Here is a 22,839-nt window from a genome sequence, read left to right on the forward strand (position 1 = left end):
ATATAAATTAACCTAAATAACCGCATACATAATGAAAATATAAACTCCAAAATTACTTTTTTAAAACAACTGAGTTTTTTAGCAAAATCAACATAAACTTAAGTACGTAATAAATTCATAAACTTGTAAAACAATTATAAAAAAATCAAATATATTGCAGCTGTGTGTAAATTGATAATTATTAAATCAATTAAGGGCGAATAATATTTAGTTTTTTGAGCAAAAAAGAAATTGTAAGCTGTATAACTTGATGGAACTGCAAATAAAATAATGAATATAAACTTGCTATCAGTTTAAATTTGAATTTGAATTCAAAATACAGAGAGAGCGCAACATTTAGACGTACGTTAACGCAAAAAAGAGATTCAGATGCATGATTGTACTAAACATTATAATGGATGACAGTTGCTTATTTGAATGTGTTGAGAGTCCAATTAGATTGATAAATGGAAAACAATCGATAGTGGGCACCTTTGCCAAGCTATCGATGGCATATACGATATGGCATGCGATAGTGCCATCGATAGCTTTTCACTTCTAGTTAGAATGCATTCATGAATTTCACGTTAGAAACATAAGACGAACGCGGGAACATTTGCAAATCGAACGAATCAAAATTGCAAGCGGATAAACGTAATAAGTGCGCTTGCTCAATTTATTTATTTAGATAACAAAGTGTGCGCGTACGTTTTTGTGTGCTGGTTCTAATTTAATCTAATCAGATTTATTTATTTATTTTGTGTTGTTTTGGATCTTTTTTTTATTGTGTGTGAGTGTATTAGTGTGTTTTGGTGCTCAAGCCTGTGCTCATTTACTATAGTATTCGTGTAGGTCAAGGTGAAGCCGAAACAGCTGCCGAGATGCACCGTTAGTTTGTTTTGTGCGCTCACTTTAAATTCACACAAACATGCATATGTATTTTTGAATGTGCATGCAAGCGTATGTATGTGTGTGTGTGCGTGCTTGCATATTTGAAACCTTAAAAGTCAATACAGATGCAATATTCATTCTTTCTGTCTCTCCTATTGTTATTACTAATCCCAGCTATTAAACGGTAAAACACACACGCACATGTAAGTACATACATAAATATATGTATGTATACATATGTATGTATGGGAGCTTGCATTTATCTTGTCGTTGATAAGCAGCTAAATCAACAATATACGCTTAATTATCTCAAGTAATAAAAGCGCAAGCGATTTGCGTGAAACAAAATAGCAAATACAAAGTTCATTAACTATATTGTTTGCAACAGTTAGACAAAACGGCGTTTCTACAGCAACGTCGCCTCTTCAGCGGCGGCGGCGGCGGCGTCGGCGTCGGCTCCATGAAACAACAGCCGCCGCCGTTACCGCAGACGCAGCCGCCAACGCTGACGCAGGCAACCAGCGCAGGAGCAACCGCTGAGAGCAGCAGCAGCAGCAATATGGTAGCCCATGCCATATGCAGTCTAAACAGCAACAACAACAACAGCAGCAGCAGCAGCAGTGTGGAGACACCGAAATGTCGTCCACCGTTATATCCGAAACGTAAGTAGAAACGCATGCGTAGATAAAGATTTAGAATAGTAATAAGACGAGTGGCCATATGATCGCTCTGTGTATTAGTAAGCTGTTATTTTTGGAAATTACACACATACACACACATGTACATGCATTGGCTTGCGCTTGGAATCAGCTGGGGGAATGCCAAAACCACCATAGGACGTACTCGAGGGAATATTGATTGATAATATATATACATATATATATGTATATATAAATAAATGTGTGTATTTTCAAGCTGACTAATACCAATCGAAATCGGTTTGCTGATGTTAATACTGAGCTAAGTTATTGCTAACTGAGATTTAATTGGGACGTTACTTATGACATTTGTACTAATCGTTGATCATATGTATAAATATTGAGGAGTTTGATTGATGAATCAGTAAACTACCTAATATAGTGAATAACAGTTATTTGGCAAATGTGAGAAAAGTAAACAATTATTTGACTCTATGAAAAATATTAAAGATTGCAATAATATATAAATCGCATAGAAAGGTAGAATAGTTATAATGCTAACATATTTGAAAATTTTTGCAACTCTGAAGCTGAAAATTAATTGCTTAAACTAAATGGCATATAATTAAATTAAGCGCTAAGCTAAGTACGCGCTTTTCGAAGTTTCAAAGTACTAGGGTTAGGGTACGCCTTGTTGAGAGACGAAGTTAACTGTTTGTTTTGTTATTTGCTGCTTTCTTTTGCTTTTGCAGCATGTTCTCGTTTTGGCGCAAACAGCAACAGCCACAGCACAACAGCCAAGAGAGCCAAAGCAATGTTTGCGGTCTAAGGCGCTGCGCTTTCGCTTTGGGCCCGTCTTTTGCTTTTGCTTGCGGTCTAACCATTTTAGGCGCCCCCTTTGGCCATTTCCAGTTTGTTAACTACAGATTCGAACATAGGCTATAGTTAGAGCCAAAGCAGCAGCGAGTGAGCGAGAGAGAAAGAGAGAGCCGGAGCATAGGGTTTGGTCAACGTGACCACAGCCTAACAGTAGTTGACATGTTTGCTGCCCTGCCCTGCCACAATGCATGGACAAGGGGCAGGGGGCAGTTGGAGTGGCAAGTAGGTCGCGTCGTTAGTTAGCTGAAGGTAAAGCCAACTTAAACTTATGTCAGTTGCTCAGTTGCTGTTGATAAGATAAATAACAATGTTTGCTATATAGAATATTATTCCGCGAATACTTATTTCAAGTAAATATTTATAAGCGATCAATTGTTAGTCTACAGCGTGTGCTGACGTCACAGCAAGCAGCAATAACAAAATAGTCATATTTATTAATGACTGCGCGTAGTTTTTAAGTTAAATGCTGCGCCCCTCCCCCGCTGTTGCCCAAACTACAATTTGTATGACATTAGTTCGTTCTGTTTGCATTGTTGCATAAATTGCGAATTATTGCTGCTTTTGTTGTTGTTGTTGTTGTTGCAGCAGCTGGCAAATGATTACACATGTTACACGTATTGTTTGCTATTGTTTTGCATTTGCATTGGCAAGAAACAGGGGCGCATTAAATGCCGTAGGGGGCGTATAAGTAACGAGAGAGAGAGAGAGAGAGAGAGCGAGAGAAAAAGCAATTAGAGCGTAAATCAGCGCCTAACGAATTTGCCAAGCAAGTCAAGTGACAAATGCTGAATGAAAACGAAATACTAAGAACCGAGCGAGAAGTATAAAACAATTGAAAATTAAGAAACACATTTTAATTTGTTAAGCTCTGAAATTTTGCGCAGTAAGACTACAGTGAACTCTCGCAGCTTAGAATTGCTTATTTTTTATAAACAATGTTGTACGCAATTTTATTATAAAAATGACTATTAGATTATATATATGTGATTTATATTTATATTTTGTGATTTCTGTTTGAAAATGTTAGTCAAAACTATTGATGTGCTTTTTAGAAATTTCGACACTCTTTCTACTTGGGCTCGGTTCTGTTTCGAAATGTCAATGTAAAGTTTTCGAAAATGTTTCAAGTGCGCACTTGAAAGGGCAAAACACACGCCAGACAATTTGAAAATTCAAAGACAATCGAATGTTGAAATGTTGAATAGGAATCAAATGGAACTTTAAGTAGTGTGTGTGTGTGAGGCAAGAATGCGTGGCAAGCATGAATTCCGCACGAATTTCTTCACAGGCGCGCATTGCACAAGGAGCTGTCGCTGTCTAAGGAACACACAGTGGCATGTTGCATGCCGCATGTGGCATGAGAGGTACTCTGTAGGTTACTTCAAACGTGCATCAATTGTTTTTTTTTTTTTTCTTTTCAACCAAGTGCCATTGGAATTTCAACGTGCCCAGCTCTCGTGCTTTCTTTCTCTCTCACATAATGTTGAGGCTCTCTATTTATGGAACAGTCGAGTGGCAGCCCTCTGCTGCTGCTGCTGCTGCTGTTGCATGCCACCAGCCCAGCCTCGTTGCCTGTGTCAGCCTTTTGTTTGTTTACTCAACGCCTTTGAGTCTCTGCGCTGTCCGCTGTGTGGCAAGTAAGCCGAAGCCGTTGCCGTTGCCGTTGCCGTTGCACGTTCAATGCGCTGAGCACTTTATGCCCATTGAGTGCAGACTCTGCTACTGTGACAAGAGCTCTGCCGACTCAGACGGCTGGAGCTGGAGCTGGAGCGGGAGAGCAGCTCGAATTGAACTTAATTGCATGAAATCGAGCCACGAGACATGAGAATTGAGCACTAAGCATTTGAACTGCTCGCGCGCTGAGATTTCATTTAAACTGAACTAACCCCCGACCCCGCTCTCTCTCTCTCTTTGTCGTTAATATTTTTGTTGTTTTCAATTTCGTAGCTCTGTGCTAAGTGTAGCGTCAAATGTTGTGGCTGTCATTTCATAATTCCAGATGAACGTTTCGACGTTGAGTTTGGTCAGACAGTCGCTTAGATTCGATTTAGTTAGCAAGCATTTTATTATTAAGCAGCTTTCAACTAATTTGAAATTTGTATACATATGTAGATTTTAATTTAATTAATTTTAGTTGCAAGTTTTATACATTTTTAAGCAAAGCTGCTGCTTATGCCGCTGCCAACTCCGAACTCCAAAGCTAAATACTTGTCATAGTGCAAGCTAAAGTTATGTCTGCCCCACATTTGATAGCACATCGAAGTTAGGCGCATGGGGCAAGGCGGCGGGGGGAGCAGCGTTAATGCTCAAGTGGTTGACACTCGTGAACTCTCGGCTCTAACAGCAAATGTAACGCAGCTATTAAGCGTTGAGAATGTGTGCCCCACACTTGCCCCTTTAGCCACCACTCGCCCTTGCCACAACACTCGCCTGCACGTCTGCTGCATGTCAATGTCTAGGCAATGAACTCTGCCACACATAATCGTGCTGACTTCACACTTCAACTGCATATACATAAATATATATATATATATATATATACATATATGTAGGGAGTACGCCCCCACATAAAGCGACAGATCGAAGCGAACACTGAAGCTTATAATGCCGAATTAGTGCAGCAAAGATTTGAAGCACTTGAAGTGTGTTGAATGAATCAATGAATGAATGAATGTTTACATTGCTGGGCACTTGTTTATTTGTTTACTTTTACGAGCGAGCGAGCGAGCACGAGCATGAGAGTGAAAGAGAAGCAGAGTTTTATGTTTAAGTTGCAGTTTCAAATGTAAACATTTTGCATTTGGCAGAATGCAACATTGAGAAATGTTGAGTAATTGAATTTTTATACAGTCGATAATTATCGATAAGCACATTTTGGCAGCTTTTAAGGGCTGTCAATTTCAGCTGCTCTCTCTCCACTCTTCGCTCTCAACACGCACGCGTGCCAGAGTTTATTTTATATTTGGCTAAAGTGCAGTAGAGTATTTTGAAAGGGGGTGGGCAATTTACGTACTGGGCGTGTGTCTAAACTCGATTAAATGCTTTAGTACGTAACATTGCACATTGCCTAGCGGGATACTGTTATGAATGCACATGGGCGTAGTCACACATGTAATTTAAAGGGGTTAGAACTTGTAATTGTTAATAAATTAATAAGTGTGCAACTTTTTGTTGTTACAAATTTTGATTTTTTTAACACCCCCGCACTAGCTACGCCCATGTGCATGCCAAACAACCCCCCTTATGAACCATATTGGTGCACAAGAGCCCACAAGGGTGGGTGTGGGCAAGCTTTGAGCGTTGCCGGTAATTTGAAACTTCCGCAGGTGGCAAAAACAAAATCAAAATGCAACTGCAAGAAATAAACAAAGTTTCGGCAATAATATGAGAAATTAACAATTGAGTGAATTTAAGATAATATAAAGTATATTGAAAGTCTGCTTTAGGAGCAGAGATTTAAGCAACTAGGATAAGTAACAAGCAAACTCAAGCTCAAGCGCAAATCCCAAAGGAATAGTTAAGATTGTCTGGCAACGCCTTTTGTTGCTTTTTTGCTTGCAACCCCCTATGCCAAGTTGGATTTATAAGCAGATATGCCAACCCCTCATTACCACCCACGCCTCTGTTTTGGCTTTGACGCAGGCGCAAAGAGACAAAGAGAGTGCGAGAGAGCGAGGGAGTGTTAGCGGATGTGTTGTGTTTATCCTGCCAAGAGAGCGAGAGAGCGACTCTGTGCGTTGCCCATAAATGTTGCATGGACTGCCGTCTGTCTGTCTGTCTGTCGCTGTGTGTGTGTCTGTGTGTGTGTGTTTAGTTTTACAGTTTTTGTTGACCGTTCCGGACCGGGCCTGGAGTCGAGTCGCGCGCTGGTGCTTGCAACGAAACCTAAAGTGTTCAATTAACTCGGGGATACACTCATTCTTTTTATATAAACAAATCGATATAAACAAATGCCAGTCAGTGCGTAGCTGCAACACAAAGCGACAGAAATTTGAATAACTTTGGCCTACATAAAACACAGTTGGCAGTTGGCAGTTGGCAGTTGCCAGTCTCGACGGCTTTGTCTGTATACACACGAGAAAGCAAAGAAATCTCAGCCATGTGTAAGTTAAGAGGCTGAGGCTGAGGCTGGGGCTGGGGCTGGGCTCAGCTCCAAGTGGCTTGTTTGTTGCCACTTGAGCTTAAGCATAATATTGTTTGACGCTAACGATGAGATGATAAATGTGCGCATATGTGTCACATGGCTAATTGTTTTTTTACTTTTGCATTGCAGCAAAGACGCCCTCGTTCGACAAGGATCGTGACTATATTGGGTTTGCCACGCTGCCGGAGCAAGTGCATCGGAAGTCGGTGAAGCGTGGCTTTGAGTTCACGCTGATGGTGGTGGGTGAATCGGGACTGGGCAAGTCGACGCTCATCAATAGCTTGTTTCTGGGCGATCTCTACAAGAATCGCCAGATGCCCAATGTGGAGGAGCGCATCGAGAAGACGACGCGCGTCGAAAAGAAGACGATGGACATTGAGGAGCGTGGCGTGCGTCTGCGCTTAACTGTTGTGGACACGCCGGGCTTCGGTGATGCCATCAACTGTGAGGACAGCTGGCGTGTCTGCACTCAATACATTGATGAGCAGTTTCGTCAATACTTCACCGACGAGAGCGGACTGAATCGACGCAATATACAGGACAATCGAGTGCATTGCTGCTTGTACTTTGTGCCGCCTTGGGGACACAGGTGAGCGCCAGCTAACCAAAATATTAAGATTCCAAATTCATTACTCTGTTTTCATTTCATTTGTTTGCAGTCTGCGTCAGATGGACTTGGATTTGATTCGACGCTTGCACCGCAAGGTGAACATTGTGCTGGTTATTGGCAAGGCGGATTGTTTGAACAAAACGGAGGTGCGCAAACTGAAGGAGCGCATTCTGCAGGATCTGGAGGACAATCATATACAGCTGTATCAGTTTCCCGAATGCGATTCCGACGAGGACGACGACTTCAAGCAGCAGGATCGCGAACTCAAAGCCTCCATACCCTTTGCGGTTGTTGGCAGCAATACCATACTCGAGGTGGCCGGCAAGAAGGTGCGTGGCCGTCAATATCCTTGGGGTGTTGTCAACGTTGAGGATGCCGAGCACAGTGATTTCATTAAGTTGCGCACATTCTTGATATCCACGCACATGCAGGATCTGAAGGACACCACGCAGGTATGAATTACACACCCACATCCGTTGCACTTTACTCATTGCGTTTCTCTCTTTCACACAGGATGTGCACTACGAGAACTTTCGGGCGCAGTGCATCTCACAGATTTCGCAGCATGCGCTGCGTGAGCGCGGCAAGTTGAAGCGGGACTCGATTAGCTCGACGAACGGATTCGATGCGGCCATATCGGAAACGGATCGATTGCTATTGCAAAAGGATGAGGAAATTCGACGCATGCAGGACATGCTCACACAAATGCAGGAGAAGCTCAAGCAGACGCATCTTATGGAAATGAAGAAGAACGACAGCGTCATCGATGTCTGAAGCTGCTCTCGCTTTCTCTCTCTCTCTCTCTCTCTCTCTGTCTATCTCTATCTCTGTCTGTGGAGCGCTGTTCGCCTCTGTCGCGTGTTCAATTTTCCAAACATACAAAATTTAGAGACACACACACACCAGTAACCAAAAACATAAAAGTTCTTATGTTCTTAAGCTAGCACAGTTAGCAGTTAAATTCAAATTTGTTATTTGAACAAAGTAAATTGAAAATTTAACGTGTAATCGAACAACGAGCGTTAGCGCGTTAGCAATTTAGCGAATAATTCAATATACAATACATAAGTATAAGCACAATTCCGTTGTTGGAACTATTTGAAAAAATACCAAAGTCAACTTGAAGTTTTAAAAACGCATTTCATACATTGCAAGGACAAGCTTAACTTTAATTAATACAGCCAACAAAATACTAAATGAATAGAGGCAAACTGACAATTCAATTAAAACAATAGTGTAATTAAATATTTATGCACATTTAATCTATATTTTGTAACTATTTCCCTTTTTTTTCTATATATATAAACATATAACCAGCAGCTAGAGCACAAATTGTTTGTGTAGTCCCAATTTGTTGAAAGCATTGTTAATGAATTTATTTTAAATTATTAGTTAAACGATCTTTAAATCCGCATATTACTTAAATTTAAATACAAAACAAAACAACTTTACAAATTATAGTGGAAAAATTATACACACGAAAATGATATTGATAAACAAAAAACCCAACTATTTAAATAAACTTAATTATGAAAATTTACCAATAAAATTTCAAAATTGTCAGTTCTTTGTTTGAGACTTGAGCATTGTGCAGGACTTTTCATACACGATATCAAGCTGGATTCTGGAGCCATCTGGACTAAGGACTAGAACTACAGCTATCAGCGGCAATATCAATAATAAATAGTTCGGCTTGAAGCAATGCTAAAGCAATTGTTTTTATTTAATTATATGTATGTGCTTTTGATAATTTATAATGGCTTAACTTAAAAGTCCTTTGATCGAGCAACACATCCTTTGTTGTTGTATATAATAAATGTTTATTTCGAGTCTCATGACTCTATCTTTTCCAAATTGGTCTTAAGCTCAACACAAATCAACAGCTTTGGTCATATCTTTACCAAAAATTATCCGATTCTTAAACGATTTACGGTTTCATGCTCGTATTGATGCTGAAAACAAAGTTGCAGCATTAGATTTTGGGTATTGCCACTTTTAGAGCAAGCTTAAGGATTTAATGAAAGCTTGTTTCAAATTAAAATTTTTTAACGACTAAATCAAAGTATAAAGCTCTTACATCTCGATGTCATTTCGATGTTTTAGAGCTTTTAAAAGCTTACACTTTAATTCATAACTGCGCTAAATAATTTTTAATGCATTTTTGTTGTTACACTTATTTGAATTGTGGTTGCTAGAGCTTCATCAAATGTTTTAAAACAGTTAAATCAAATGTTTTTAGCTCAGTTATAGCTATAGTTTAGCTTCTTTAAACTTAAAATTAAACAAACAAAGCGCCGTTTGTCTTGATGCAATCACCAAAGTTTATCTCACGCAAATGTGGCAAGGACTGCGGTAATTGCAGTTGCCCTTTCCCAATTTGAATCTCATTGGAATCCGTACAGCATTTGGCCTTCTCTTAAGGTTTGTTGAAAAATAATGCATTTCAGCAATTAGATATTGCTTTTTTATTAATATAATCATTCAAAAAATCTATGCAGCTAATGGGTATTTCTCTATATATTCAATCTGTTCTGTTTTTTCGACACTGGTTGATTGTGTTATCATTTAAGTTTAGCACACAGAGCTGCGGAGTAAGTTAGAGGGGGTCGGCCAGCGCTCAACTCTTTTGTGATATATTAAAGTGTGTTTCATGAAAATTTCCTACAGCATCTGGAATACTTCTGATATAGCCATAGCAGCCACATTCGCTAGGCGATTGGTGTGTCCACCGCTTTGGCATTGGCATGCAGATCCAGCATGGCCTTAGATCCTGCAGCGAATAGCAAACGGCATAACAAATGAAGACTTCGATTTTCCAAATTTGTATGCAGTTTAATTAAAATGCTTCTCTGAAATCGAACACCATTTGGCTGTGTTGTTTCATATATTCATATCATTTAAATCTCACAAGCATTAAATATATTATAAAATAGTATAAAACATTATATTCGTCATACTTACCATCGGCATCGCCAGCAGTTCTACCCAATTCATATTGCTTACATTTAAAATGAATTTAGTTTTTGTTAATTGTAATTATTTGAGTTTTATTATTATTTTGCTGAGTTATATAGAGCTCAACAATGTTTGAAATAAAACATTGATAACATCAGTTTGAATTTGGTTTGCAACACAAAAAATGAAAACATGACTGGTTTTAAGCTATTGTGAAAATATTTTTTATTTTGTTAAAATTCTCAGTTACTTTGAATATTTTTGAAATATGCATTACATGATCTTGAAATCCTCTCGTTAAATAATTAATAACTATATAATAGTTTCAATGCGGGAGATCTGTGAATTTATTAGTAGGGAATTGTTTGAATAATATTTAAAATTGGTTTTGGTTTCTTTATCATTGTGTTAATCTCGTCATTGGAGTTGGAGTTATAGCCTAAAACAAAAAGTATATAGTTAATACAACGTTAGACATTGCACATTGTTGCTTCAGAGCTTCTTTAATATTGAGAGCAAGTAGTACTTGATGATCATGCCGCAGCTTTGAGTTGCCCATGGCATCAATTTGAATACATTTCAATATATTTAATTTACATTTGTTATACCAGAGAGCTAACGTATGTGGCTTATATAAAAGGTTATAGAGGTTCTTAGTGGCAAAGCGTAAGTAGAGGGGCTTTAGATTGATTTAGATTTATACGTACATATGTCTAAATTATGGCGCTATCTAATTGTAAGATCGAAACATTAATAAATAACTCTTACGCTTAACACTGTGTAAATGAGCGTTGGCATGAGTTTTGTTTTCTTGATTGGTTGGTTGGGGGTTGGGGGGTTTTTGGTTTTGTAAACTCATTCTTAAAGCCAATTTGCTGTTAGGTAGGTATGTGTGAGTCTCTATTGAAATTTTATTTAGTTTTGCTATTAAAATTTGTTGTCTCAGATCAGAGCTTAAAAATACATTTTGTAGATGAGTTGAGGTTGCTAGTATGTATGTAAATATGAATACATCTATGTATATATATAAAGGTTTTGCATATTGGTCAGATATATTTTGTGGCATTTGAATTGTACAACATTCAGTTAATGTCATTTGTTTATTGCCTCTTGCAGCAAGTGTTATATACTTTAAGTACTTAAACCCTCTCTTATTGGTTATGCATTGAATGAGTGAAGGATATCTCAAGTCTTCAGAAATTTATCATTCATGCATTTCAAACATTCGCTTGATTCAATTGTTGCTAAACAAAGCTTCTACTCTTTGTTATCTGTTTTTTCATTTCTTTTTTTTTGTTATTTACAGTATTTTGTATTTAAGCAAACAAAAAATTTCACAGCCGTACTCTTTTGTATAATATAATCTTTGATGCTTTTCATTGAATTAAATTTAAGTATTATTTTAATTATTATTATTAGCTTGCTTTAGTTGCTGCTGCTGCTGCTGCTGCTGTTGCTAGTAGACTTGATTAGGCTTGTATATTAATATATTTAGATTTATTTATTATTGACGTTGCTGGTCCTGCAATATGCTTAAGTGGAAAAAGAGAGACGGATAGCGCTGTTACAGTTCCTTAGACTAATTTATATATGTTGTTCTTTGTTTCTCAAGGTTTATGCGGATTATTATAATAAAAATAAAATTCAAATACAATAAGTTTGTTGCTTAAATACATATTTGTCACTAGTTTGCTGAATTTTAATAAAATTGATTTTCGAACTTGTTATTGCTATTGGATTTAGTCTAGAGAGACGAGAACTGATGCGGCCTACTACGAAACATTCAGCTTAGAGTTTTGATTATGTACTTGACAGGCAAATAAAACAAAAACAAACTTACTTAAGACTACCGTTATGTATATACATAACATATCATAAATTATGCAAGTACATGATATGGGCTTTGATTTAAAATCGAGTGATAGCCATGTGTGTGTGTGTGTTTGTTTGTTTGTGTTTGTGTCTGTGTGTTGCCTACAATAAAATTAGCACCAATGCATAATAAATACATATACACATGTATCTAGTAAGTATAACTGTACTGCATGTGTGTGTGTGTGTGTGTGTGTGTTTATGATATGTGTACTTTACAGTTTTTTGTTGTTGCAATTTAAAGTTTTTGACATAAATTATTTTAATGTGTGGCAAATAGACTAAACACTAATTAACAAATTCTTGCTTAATTTTCATAAAACGAAGAGCTTAACAGGCTAAACTCCTAGTATGCATGCACGCTATATATATATATATATATATATATATAGTACATATATATCTAGTACTTAGTCTAGTTTGTGAGAATTGTTTGTTTTTTTTTTTTGGTGTTTGTCGATCCGCTTGATGAGCGTGATTTGGTTTTTAGTTGTTATGATCACATTTAATTAATCTTAAGTTCGGCTGCTATTATAGTATATATTGTTTCAATCATTATTGTACCTACATAAGACTAGGGACATGGGACATACACATCATACACATATATAAGTTTGAAAACCTACGTTTTTCATAAAAATCTCTTTTATATCTTTTGCATACATCTCTAGGTGTAGTATATATATAAATTGTTCTTAGTTGTTATTACATTGCAATAAGTATGCACTAGGTTGGATTTGGGACTTGGGGCAGGTAACAAAAACGAAACATTCCCATTAAATAATCAAGTTTTGCCTCTAGTTTAAACCTAGACTGACATAATGTCGCGCTAGCTATTTAGCTTCAAGTTATAAGTTGAGAAAACTATTGCCCAGGTAGCTCAGCATTATGGTGGAGACGGCCAACGGTGTCAGCTGGACATGTGAGGCGGTGCTGTTGCCAGCCAAGATCTCGGCTCGTTTGCGCATCCGTTCCTGCAAGCAAAAGCAAAATCGATTAAAGCCACATGCCGAGCAGCGCTCGATGCACTTACCTGGTAGAGCTTATCTTCGCCGGGCGGATCCAGGCACTCGAACTCGCAGCAACGTTCGCCCACTCGGAAGTTTTTGCAAAACTGAAAATCGAATATCGAAATCAATCTGTTCTGTATGAGTTCTATATATGCTGCTATAGCTTACATAGGGCGGATCACAGTAGATGGCCTTGCACCAAAGCGGCTCGGAGTGATAGCAAACGCACAGACTACAGACGCCGGGTCCGGGCACATAGAGCATGCCGTGGTTCACCTTGTTGCCCTGAAAGTCCACGCAGTCTTCCTCCAAGGCAGCTACGATTCAATTAAGAGTTAGAGTTAGTAAATAAATAATAATAACTAATAGTTCTGACTTAAGCATACGCATGTGTTAATAAGAATACTTCAAGTTAAACTGTTTTTGTATTATTTGCTGCTTATAAGCTAAACTTTTAGTTTTGTTTTGACACCTGTAAATAATAAACATAAGACTACTATCCGTACATAGCTCAACTAATTTAATATAAAACTACTGTTAAACATTATGCCCCGTAGCTATAGCTGAAATAATTTGGCTCCGATTACAATTTTATATTGTCTTCGCAGCAATTATAAATAAATAAATAAAAATAAAGTTTTGTTTGATTATCGATTATCAGTTGATATTTAAATCAATAAATTTCTATAAATACCAAAAAGGAAGAGTATTTCTCAACTTTTTTATGCTTAGAAGATTTCTTTTGGAAATTCCCTTAGAACTTTATCAATATGCTTCAACGTTTTGTTGAACCAGCTCAACCATCAAAGACTTGATTGCTTTTTTTTTTATTAAATTCAACTAATGGATAATTTTAAATGCTTTATCTTTTAAATGAACACTTTTATTTGGTTAATTCATAATTAATTTACAATTGTCAACGCAAGTAGTTAGTTAGTTAGTTAGCTTAGTTAAATATGCAGTCACTCTGAACTAATTGTAAGCTTACTAAATTCATATTTTGTATTTTATTGATAACAAGGCAAGTGAATTGCTAGACACTTAACATTTAATACATTAATAGTTTTTCCTATTTAAGTGCAGCCTGCTCCAAGTAACTGCAGCTACTCTCATATATTTATCTGTGCTGAAGTTGGATCGACTGCTGCCAGTGCTCAGCAGCTCTGCCATGCTCTACAGACTTATGGCTAAATATTTATGACACTTTATTTATTATTCTACTGTTTTTGTCTTTAGAGCAGCTGCGCTAACTCTTAGTGCAGACGTGTTGGGCTGGCTGCCGTCCAAGCACGTGGACGCCTTTTATTGCCAAGGTCAAGTGGCTTCAACTATGTTATGCAGTCCCGTCGAGCTTCCAAATGAGGCAGCTGGGCGGCTCAATCGCGATAGCTGCAGCAGCTGGAGGCTTAACTTGCAGCTTAACAACTTTAACTAAATGTGAATGCAATTAAAATGCACTTGGCAAACTTTTTATTTATATGACAGCTTTTGCATTTATATATTTGCTTGGGCGCTCGATAATATAAATCGATGCAGAGAATTTAAGCAAGTTTAAGCATTACTAATTTGCTATAGACAAAATATGTGCAAATCAGAGAAATGAATTAACGGGAATAATTAATTCATAATACGCAGCCAAAACGTTTTAGAATCAATCTATGAAGTATAAAAAATTATTTGCCCATAATAAAAATGTCTAGCGTTAAAAATAAGTTTAAGCAGTTGAGACTAAATAAAAACGAGTGCTTAACAAATAAAAAACAAAACAAATATAAAAACAGCATTTTTGGTCAGTGTGTTGGCGTTTACACAATACGCCGCTAGAGCGCGCTTTTGCTGGCAATAGCTATGAAAACTGATGTACAAAATATAAAATTGACTCAGCAGCTGAGCATTTTATTTGGGCAGAGACAAAGAGAACAAGAGGTGAAATTATATTTTAATTAAATACGAATCGTAGAAAGTTTCGAAAAGTTGAATTTTCGACTTACAAGGTATGTTTAAAGTCGAATTCGAGATTCGAAGTTCGAATGCGAATATAAATGCGCCATGCTTTTAATATTGTGTGTGCTGTGGGGCCTGGGCTTGGGCTTGGAGCTTGACTGCAACATGACTTTATTTGACAGTTAGATGTGTATGCAGCTTGTTGGGATGACATGTTGCATGCCACTGGCAGTGGCAGGTTCGTTGCGAAAAGCTTTGCAGCGAGCTTTTGGCTTGGTGTGCGCCTGACGTTGTGACGTAGGCAAGTGTCGAGTGTCGAGCCTCAAGGCAGCGTAAAGCGTAAAGTGCAATTTTTATAGTGTTTTATTTTTGATTTTGTTTTGTATTCGCAGCTGCGGTGTGTGTCTGTGTGTGTGTGTGGCAGCAACATGGCTCAAAGTTGTAAGCAACTTCCGGACGACTGAACGCGTCTGGGGCGACGAAAAATTGCCGCAAACTATTTGATTTTTCGCCTTTTATTGTTGCCGTCTCGCTCGCACAGTGGCGCCCTTTGTGCAGCGGACTGAAAGGCAAACACAATTGGCACACAGGCCGACCATTTTCCAAAAGGGGCTGGAGGGGGGTTGAAGGGGACTGGCTGAGGCTGAAGTCGATGGCAATGGCGACATTTGGTCGGCTGCTGCATTCACATTGCAGTTGTTTGTGCGTTCGCTATTTGTGCCCTCCGCTTGCCCCTCTCTGACTCTCTCTCTCTCTCTCTTTCTCTATGTGTGTGTCTGTTGGCTGCTTGTTTGCCTGCCTTCGTTTGCTGCTGTCGCCTTTCGCTTTTGAGATCGCTGAATAATTAAAAACCAACTTTTTGCGCCAGCTGTCGACCAAACAATTTAGCTGGGCCCTGGGTCAAAGTTGGGCCAACGTGGCGTATACGTCACGCTTTCACTTTCACTCGCCCGCTCGCTCGCCAGTCCAGCCACATTCACATTGCTGCCGCTTCTGTTGCTGCATTTCATGGCCCTTTCTTTCATTCTTTCTATGCTTTTATAGCTGCCACAGCGGCATTTTACAATTATGCTTATTACTTTTTAATGCCGCCACCTGCACTTGGCCCGAGCTCGGATTCAGCTACAGTCGCAGCTCAGATTCAGATTCAGTTTCAGATACTGCGAGTGCGGTCGTTTCTATGTGTGGGCTCACTTATAAATAGCTTTTGTTGTGACATTTAGCTGGTGACCTCTGCCAAGCTGCCGCACCTACTACACCCAAGATAAATTCATATACGTATGTGTATCTATGATGGTCAGCATATGAAAATCCCATGTGCTATTTTCAGCAGAAAATCAATTCCGAAGCGCAGCTGCTGCCTCACACACACACACACACACACACTTAAAATAAGTCAACTAAATTCGCCAGCGCCAAAACTAAAAATACACAACTCTCGAGTGAGTGGGAATTGCATTTAAATTTGCAGCATTTTCAACTCAAACGAAAACTTTTATCTCGCAGTCTCATTTACACTTCACAAACTGTAGCATACATTTTGGGGCGCAACTTTGGCCAACAGTCCTCTCCATATGTTGTTCAATCAAAACTTGTCTGCAATATGCTAAACTTGTCTTTAATTTTATTGCGAAAACTTATTCCAAAGCGCCAGCAAGCAACTTGAACTGCCATGCAGCTCACTTCAAACTCTTTAGTCTTGAATTCTGTATGAATTTGAATTCTCAATGCACTTTGAATATTTTAAGCATACGATACAGTAAGCATTGCAGATGAGCGACCTCGAGTGAAGCAAGCAATGCGTAGTGCTATTGTAGCAACTTTTTGTTGCTGCCTCAAGAAATTAACAAATTGACAGACAGCGTGACAATTGGAAACAAAATTGGGCCTAGAAAGTTGCAAAAACTTGTGACCTAATTAATACTTTTAGATTTGAAAAAAAATCAAAAATTTAGACTACTTCTTTATATTTACTATATTTATTATATCGTTTTAAAGTTACATCAAATTCATTTTCATCAAATTAATGAATTTTTATGGCTGGGAACACATTCAAAAATTCTCAATTCTGTTGGGAGCACAAACTGAATGAATACGAAATTGAATATGTGGGGCTAAGGGTGTTAATTTGTTGAACGGGGCAACGTTATGTGCGTCAAGTGGGTTTCACTTCAGGTCTCGATATCAGTTGCAACTTTAATTTGAGCAGCAATCAAAATGATTGCTGGCCAACTGAAATATGCCAGGGCAGGGTTCATAAGTGGTAACAATTGTGGTGCACACGCGCGCCCCAGTGGGTGGGGTCGGTTCGCAGTCATCAACTTTTTCCCACTAAGTATTCGCTATATATACATGCGTGTGCATCTGTGTTTCTTGGTAATCATCGAGCGTCACTAATGAGATTTTGCTTGTGGTGCGGTGCGTGGTGCGCGTGCATTGTATTTGCAAAAGAAAATGCTGTCAATGGCCAAAGGCGATGGCAACGGCAAAGGCAACGGCAACGGCAACGACATAAGGAAATGTACTTGTTGTCTTTGTCGCCATTGAATTGTTAACGGAAGCAAAGATTATAAAACCATTTTGAATGTTTGTGTGCAATGCAATTAGTGGCATGTGAACGCCCACACACACACACACACACGCGCATACATAAATGTAACGCAAATAGCAAAGCACTTGAGTTTTTCCACTTGGCCAGACGCCTGCTTCGCCTTGGGGTGGGTGGTTGGTCCGTAGTGTAAGCGTGGCAAGTGTTGTGATTATAATTTGAGGCACAAGTGCTTGATGTTGACAATTATGCGCTATCGATAGCAGAGTTATCGATCAAGTGTTCGAGTGCCACAATTAGGCAGCGCTTTAAATTCTAGTTCAGTAATTGTTGCCAAATATCAAGATTATTATGTGAAATGCAGACTTACTTACCTACAGTTATCGTTTATAAATTGAGTACATATTTCTCTATTAGATTCGTGCTGTTTGTCTATCAGCTAAAGCTATAGCTTAGCAATTAGCATTGTAATCTGAATTATCGTTCATATTTCATCAGTCTTTTAGAATTATCATGCATTTATTATCGTTGAAATTATATGAGCAATCGTTTATCATAAATCGCTAACTAGCATATTTTTTACAATTCTAGTGTCAGCAACAAGAGTCTCGATGTCGATAACTGCCGCCGCTGACTATCGATATAGTTATCTCAATCGCTTGTGCAACTTATCGCTTGTGATTTGCGTATTTGCCGACCTTGACTGCTTGACTACTACTCAAGCTATTATTTAATTTCAATAACTAACTGCCCGCTGGCCTATTGTGTTTAAAGGAGCAGCCTTGGCCAGTCCTTAGGCCATATCCTGCCCTATGTCTTGGCCATTGTGTATGCACACGCACACACACACTCGACAACACTTTTATAGCATTGACACATGCACTCGCCTGCATTTTGCATTTTGCATGCCTTGCTCTGCTCATGATGTGAAAAGTATTTGATTGCCCGTCTGTCAGCGCAATTATCGCAATTTAGAACATGTATACTATATAGCTAAAGCGTATGTGTGTGTGTGGCCACTTGCCTGTGTAATTAGCAGGCCCTATTTATCGATCCGAAATGATTCGACGTTGTCGTTATCGTATCAGCCCAGTTAGGGCTAAGACGGGGACTGTTTATGTAAGCCGCAGCTAAGCGTTGGGTTGGCCAACTAATTAGTAAGTCATCAGTAAGTAACTTGGCAAGAGGCGACAGACAACATGTTGACGGTGATCTGTTGACTATAACTCAATTTCATAGCCGTGTGTGCGTAACTGGGCAATTAAACTTCGTGGGCTACAAAGCAAACTTCACTCACACCCAGCACTTTGCCCAGTTATGAAAGAAGGACCTGAACCTGAGCTGAGCATCGTGCCGCAAATAGTTTTGCACAAACTTTTGTGCGTTGCAACGAATTTCGCATACGCTGCTAAAACTTTATGCAAATATGCTGAGCACTTAGCTCGAGTGCCCCAAAATGAAAGTTTGCCCATCAACTTGGTTGACGTTGGCGATGGCGGCGACATGGCAACCGAACTAGGCACGAAAAAAAAACAAAAAGCAATAATAATAATAATAACCAAGCAGCGCAGCACACAGCCCCAAGTTGAGACTTTGCATGTGCAAAGTCAAGGCTAGTCTATTATTGTGCCTTGCGCCTTGCCCTGACCCTACACATCACACACCACGCCCCCCCAGCCGCCTCTTGCACACTTCTCTGTGTCTGTGTGTGTGTGTGTGTGTGCAGCCTTGTGCATAATTCCTGCCCAATTGTTTTTCGGGCATTATTTATTGTTTGAAATCGACAGTGAAGCAGCAGCCAGAGAGGCCAAGTGCCCAAGTTGCATTGAGTACAAAATGCGCTTAGACTGCTTTATTGAAAGTTTCGATTACAAAGCCTCAAAGGCAAACCTCTGGAGTGTTTTCTCACATTATATACACTTTGAATACAATACATAATGCTAAGCTATGCTAAGCAGAGTTTAATGCTGATGAAAGAAGACCCAGCCAGCATTAAAGGACCAACTTTAGATACGCTTTAATAATTCGTTCATAGGAATTCTGCAGAAAAAAGCATTTTTTATCAATAGATTGACTTATACTGATTCTCTTAATGTTAAAACAAAGCATTGCTAGCTTGAGCTTTTAAGCATTCCACCTTAATGACCAACTTTCTATACACTTTTAAGCTAAGCAAACTCAGTTTTCATTAATTTAGACTTACGAATATATTATTTATTTACTAAAAGTAAATCTTAAGTATTGCTTATTTAAGCTCTTAAGCGTTTTATCTGAATGACCAACTTTCTATACGCTTTAATGCTTTTATGCTAAGCGAACTCAGTTCTGCTGAAAATTTCATTAATTTAGACGTACGCATATTGACTTTGATTTATTTACTAAACGTAAATTGAATTAAATAACAAAGTATTGCTATTTTAAGCGTTTCATGTCAATGACCAACTTTCTATACGTTTTAATGCTTCAATAGTTTAATTGTGGTGAAAATTCTTTTGCGTACTAATAATTCAATAACAAAGCATAAGCTCTTAAGCTGCTTTTTATGTGTGCCCTACTTTAGATATGCTTTAATGCTTTTCAATGAGATACAATGAGATAATTAAATGCACATGGAAATTGCTTTCAAGCCTCTTAGCCAAGCTAGTGTCAATTACAAAGCATTGCCTGTCCTAAGCTCGTTATCGCAATGTCCGCAACTTCATATTCATAGCCAATGCAAATATAATTTAATACCAAGGCAAATTTCATTTAAAATGTTGACTAAGATTTATCTCTTGTAGTATTAAATTCAATGGAATAACGTAATTCAGTTACGTAAGCACACAGCTTAAGCTGCTGCATGTGTGTGTGTGTGAATCTAGTATAAGTTGCTTATGCAGGGGCAAGACGCAGGCTTTAACTAGGCTCTATGCTAATCAAGTGTCAAGCAACTGTCGTGCTACTAATTACCTGTGTAGCAGCAGAGGCAGCTGAGCAGGCAGAGTCCGAGCAGCAGCCAGGACATGCCACATGCCACTGCTGGCAACGAGGCGTGCAGTGGCGCGCGACTCCGACTCATCCGCATTGTTGTCCACTGTCGCCATAACATGCAGTTTTCATTGATTGTTGCTGTTGCTATTGCAGTTGTTGTTGTTGCTGCTGCTGCTGCTGCTGCTGTCGCTGGCAATGTTGTTGTTGTTGCTGCTGTTTTGATTGCTGTTGCTGCTGCTGCTGTTGAGGGGCGCCACGTTGCTGCTCCTTCTGCTCCGACTGCAGTTGGCCGCCCAGCTAAGCGCTTTGTCATTGTCAGGCGTTGATTTTGAACTTGGCAAATGCACTACGCGCGCCTTCACTTGCTCCTCCTCCTCTCTAGCAGCTGTTGGTGTGTGTGTGTGTGTGTCTATTGCATTCGCTGCCTGGGCTGCTGGTTGCTGGCTCTGCAAAGATAAACATAAAATTGTAGCCAAAGCTGAAGCTGATTGGCATGAGGGCAGCATGTCAGCTGGCAAGCGAACTCAGCATACACTGAGCGAAAAGCAAGTAAATCAAATGCTTAGTTGCAACTCATCAGCATGCAGTTCATTTCTCAGCAAAAATCATTCACGCTTTACTATTCTATCTTTGTTTTGAACTAAAATTAGCTGCGCTCTTTCAACATTAAACAATTTTTATTGTAATTCGATCGAGACCACAGTCGCTCAATTTCACTTTAAATTGCTGTTTTCGTTTTCGTTTTCGTTTGCAATTTGGCTGCAGTGTGTCGACAGTTAGTTATTGTCAAACGTTTGGCAGCCTCTCTTCATTCGCTTTACGCTTCATCTCGCTTCGCTCGCTCTCGCTAACTCGCACTCTTCTTTTTACTATTGCTTTTGCACTGCGTGCCAATGTGGCTCGAAAGGAAGCAGATCAGCTGTTTTCGTTTGTTTGTCTGGCAGCGGCAGCGACAGCGGCGTCGACGTCGACCTCGCATGTTTACAACATTTTCTGCAGTGGCCCAGTGCCCAGTTAGAAAGAGATAGCGCGCAACCTAAAGAGAAAGCAGCGAAAAGCGGGCACGGGCACTGCAATTGCTAGTCGAGGGTGTTGCTAAGAAATTATTTTGTCGCCGCTGCTCTTTGAGGTTTTCGCTTTTGTTATTCTTTTGGCGCTTGCGGATGCTGTACATAGTATAAACAAGCATACATTTAAATGTGAATTTGATGTCTTCAATTTGAATGTTATAAATAATTCGTTTGGCTTGATTGCGACGAAGTTTTACAGCGCGCTTTATGGATTTTCTTTGCTACTCAAACTCACACTCACACATACGCACACTCACACTCGCACACTCAGGCACGCTTTACGCGCATTGATTTTCTCTTATTTGTGTTTCACTTTTTTCTTGAGTTTTTTTTTTTGTTTCAGGACATTTCAAGGCCCTTTTTACTTACATCTCACGTAAATGTTTAACTTTGACACCGAATATTTTGCACGCGAACACTATAAATAACAAAAACACAAAAAAAAAACTATGAAAAAACAACAACAACCACTACTACTACGACTGTCTGTTTGTATGTATGTGTGTGTGTGTGTGTGTGCAAAAGCAAAACAAAACGCACAAAATACAAATTTCGGCTTCACTTTCTTTCAACACACACACACACATACATATGTACGTTGAGAGCACGTTGCCGACAAGGTGACGAGAGTAGTAGTGCGAGTTGTCAAAATATTAAACCACACAGCCAGAAGCAAACACACAAGAAAAGAAAAGTAATACGCTTAGTTTATGCACAAGACAACAATGCTAAGAAATTGTAATAAATAATTGAATTGCGCTGCTGCTTTTAACCGTTAGCTTTGCGCCCACAACAAACCGTATTATGCTCACAGTGCACTGCTGTTTCAAATCGTTCACGTTCAGCGTCGGCCAGCGACTGCGACTCGACTGCTGCGTAGCGTTTGAAAAAGTTAACTGAATTGTCGGCCTGTGCTGCTAGCGTCGACGCCAGCGCCAGTCGCCGCAGCAATAGCACGAACCGAACCAGTGCTGAGCGCGTGCGAATGAACGAACACGAGAAAAGCGAGCAGGAGTAATATATTCGCTCAATTGATGCACAGCACAGCATTTGTTTGTTATTTGTTTTGGAATGCAAATGTTTGTCATGAATGTTTGTGAGTTAATCGCTTTCAAGCTTTATATTTGTTTAAGCTTGAATGTTAATACAAATGATTGCTTACTTATAGTTTTGAGCGTGTCACGTGCGCATCTTCGAGCACGACATGTTCGAAGGCAGACAAAAGGAACATGCTGCAGTCGTTAAACGTAAACAGACTGCGAAAGCTTGGCAGGCGAAATGTGTAAAAGCTTTTGGCTTGCCCAAGCAAAAGCTTTTGTTTGATGAATG

General features: G+C 39.1%; 2 protein-coding genes across 6 annotated transcripts; one reads left to right on the forward strand and one right to left on the reverse strand.

The window, feature by feature from the left end:
* Positions 1–580: 580 nt before the first annotated feature.
* LOC108605158 (septin-5) lies at positions 581–8,569 on the forward strand. Of its 3 annotated transcripts, XM_017994739.1 has the most exons (5): positions 581–640; positions 1,259–1,532; positions 6,661–7,120; positions 7,191–7,593; positions 7,655–8,569. In XM_017994739.1, exons 2-5 carry the CDS (start codon positions 1,331–1,333, stop codon positions 7,913–7,915), a joined length of 1,326 nt encoding a protein of 441 aa, XP_017850228.1. In that variant the 5' UTR covers positions 581–640; positions 1,259–1,330; the 3' UTR covers positions 7,916–8,569. The 3 variants fall into 3 exon arrangements, with proteins under 3 accessions (XP_017850228.1, XP_017850226.1, XP_017850229.1); XM_017994737.1 differs by lacking the exon at positions 581–640 and having other exon boundaries at positions 758–1,532; XM_017994740.1 differs by lacking the exons at positions 581–640; positions 1,259–1,532 and adding an exon at positions 6,387–6,490 and having other exon boundaries at positions 7,655–8,568.
* Positions 8,570–12,376: 3,807 nt separating this feature from the next.
* Positions 12,377–22,377, reverse strand: LOC108605179 (integral membrane protein DGCR2/IDD). Of its 3 annotated transcripts, none has more exons than XM_017994766.1 (6): positions 22,323–22,377; positions 21,880–21,928; positions 20,420–20,886; positions 13,147–13,295; positions 13,002–13,082; positions 12,377–12,942 (listed from the first exon to the last, which is right to left on the reverse strand). In XM_017994766.1, the coding sequence occupies exons 3-6, from the start codon at positions 20,751–20,753 to the stop codon at positions 12,817–12,819; spliced, it is 690 nt and encodes a 229-aa protein (XP_017850255.1). In that variant the 5' UTR covers positions 20,754–20,886; positions 21,880–21,928; positions 22,323–22,377; the 3' UTR covers positions 12,377–12,816. The 3 variants fall into 3 exon arrangements, with proteins under 3 accessions (XP_017850255.1, XP_017850256.1, XP_017850257.1); XM_017994767.1 differs by having other exon boundaries at positions 22,309–22,372; XM_017994768.1 differs by lacking the exons at positions 20,420–20,886; positions 21,880–21,928; positions 22,323–22,377 and adding an exon at positions 13,365–13,394.
* Between the last annotated feature and the right edge of the window lie 462 nt (positions 22,378–22,839).

Source organism: Drosophila busckii, chromosome X (assembly GCF_011750605.1).
Source record: "Drosophila busckii strain San Diego stock center, stock number 13000-0081.31 chromosome X, ASM1175060v1, whole genome shotgun sequence".
NCBI lineage: Eukaryota > Metazoa > Arthropoda > Insecta > Diptera > Drosophilidae > Drosophila > Drosophila busckii.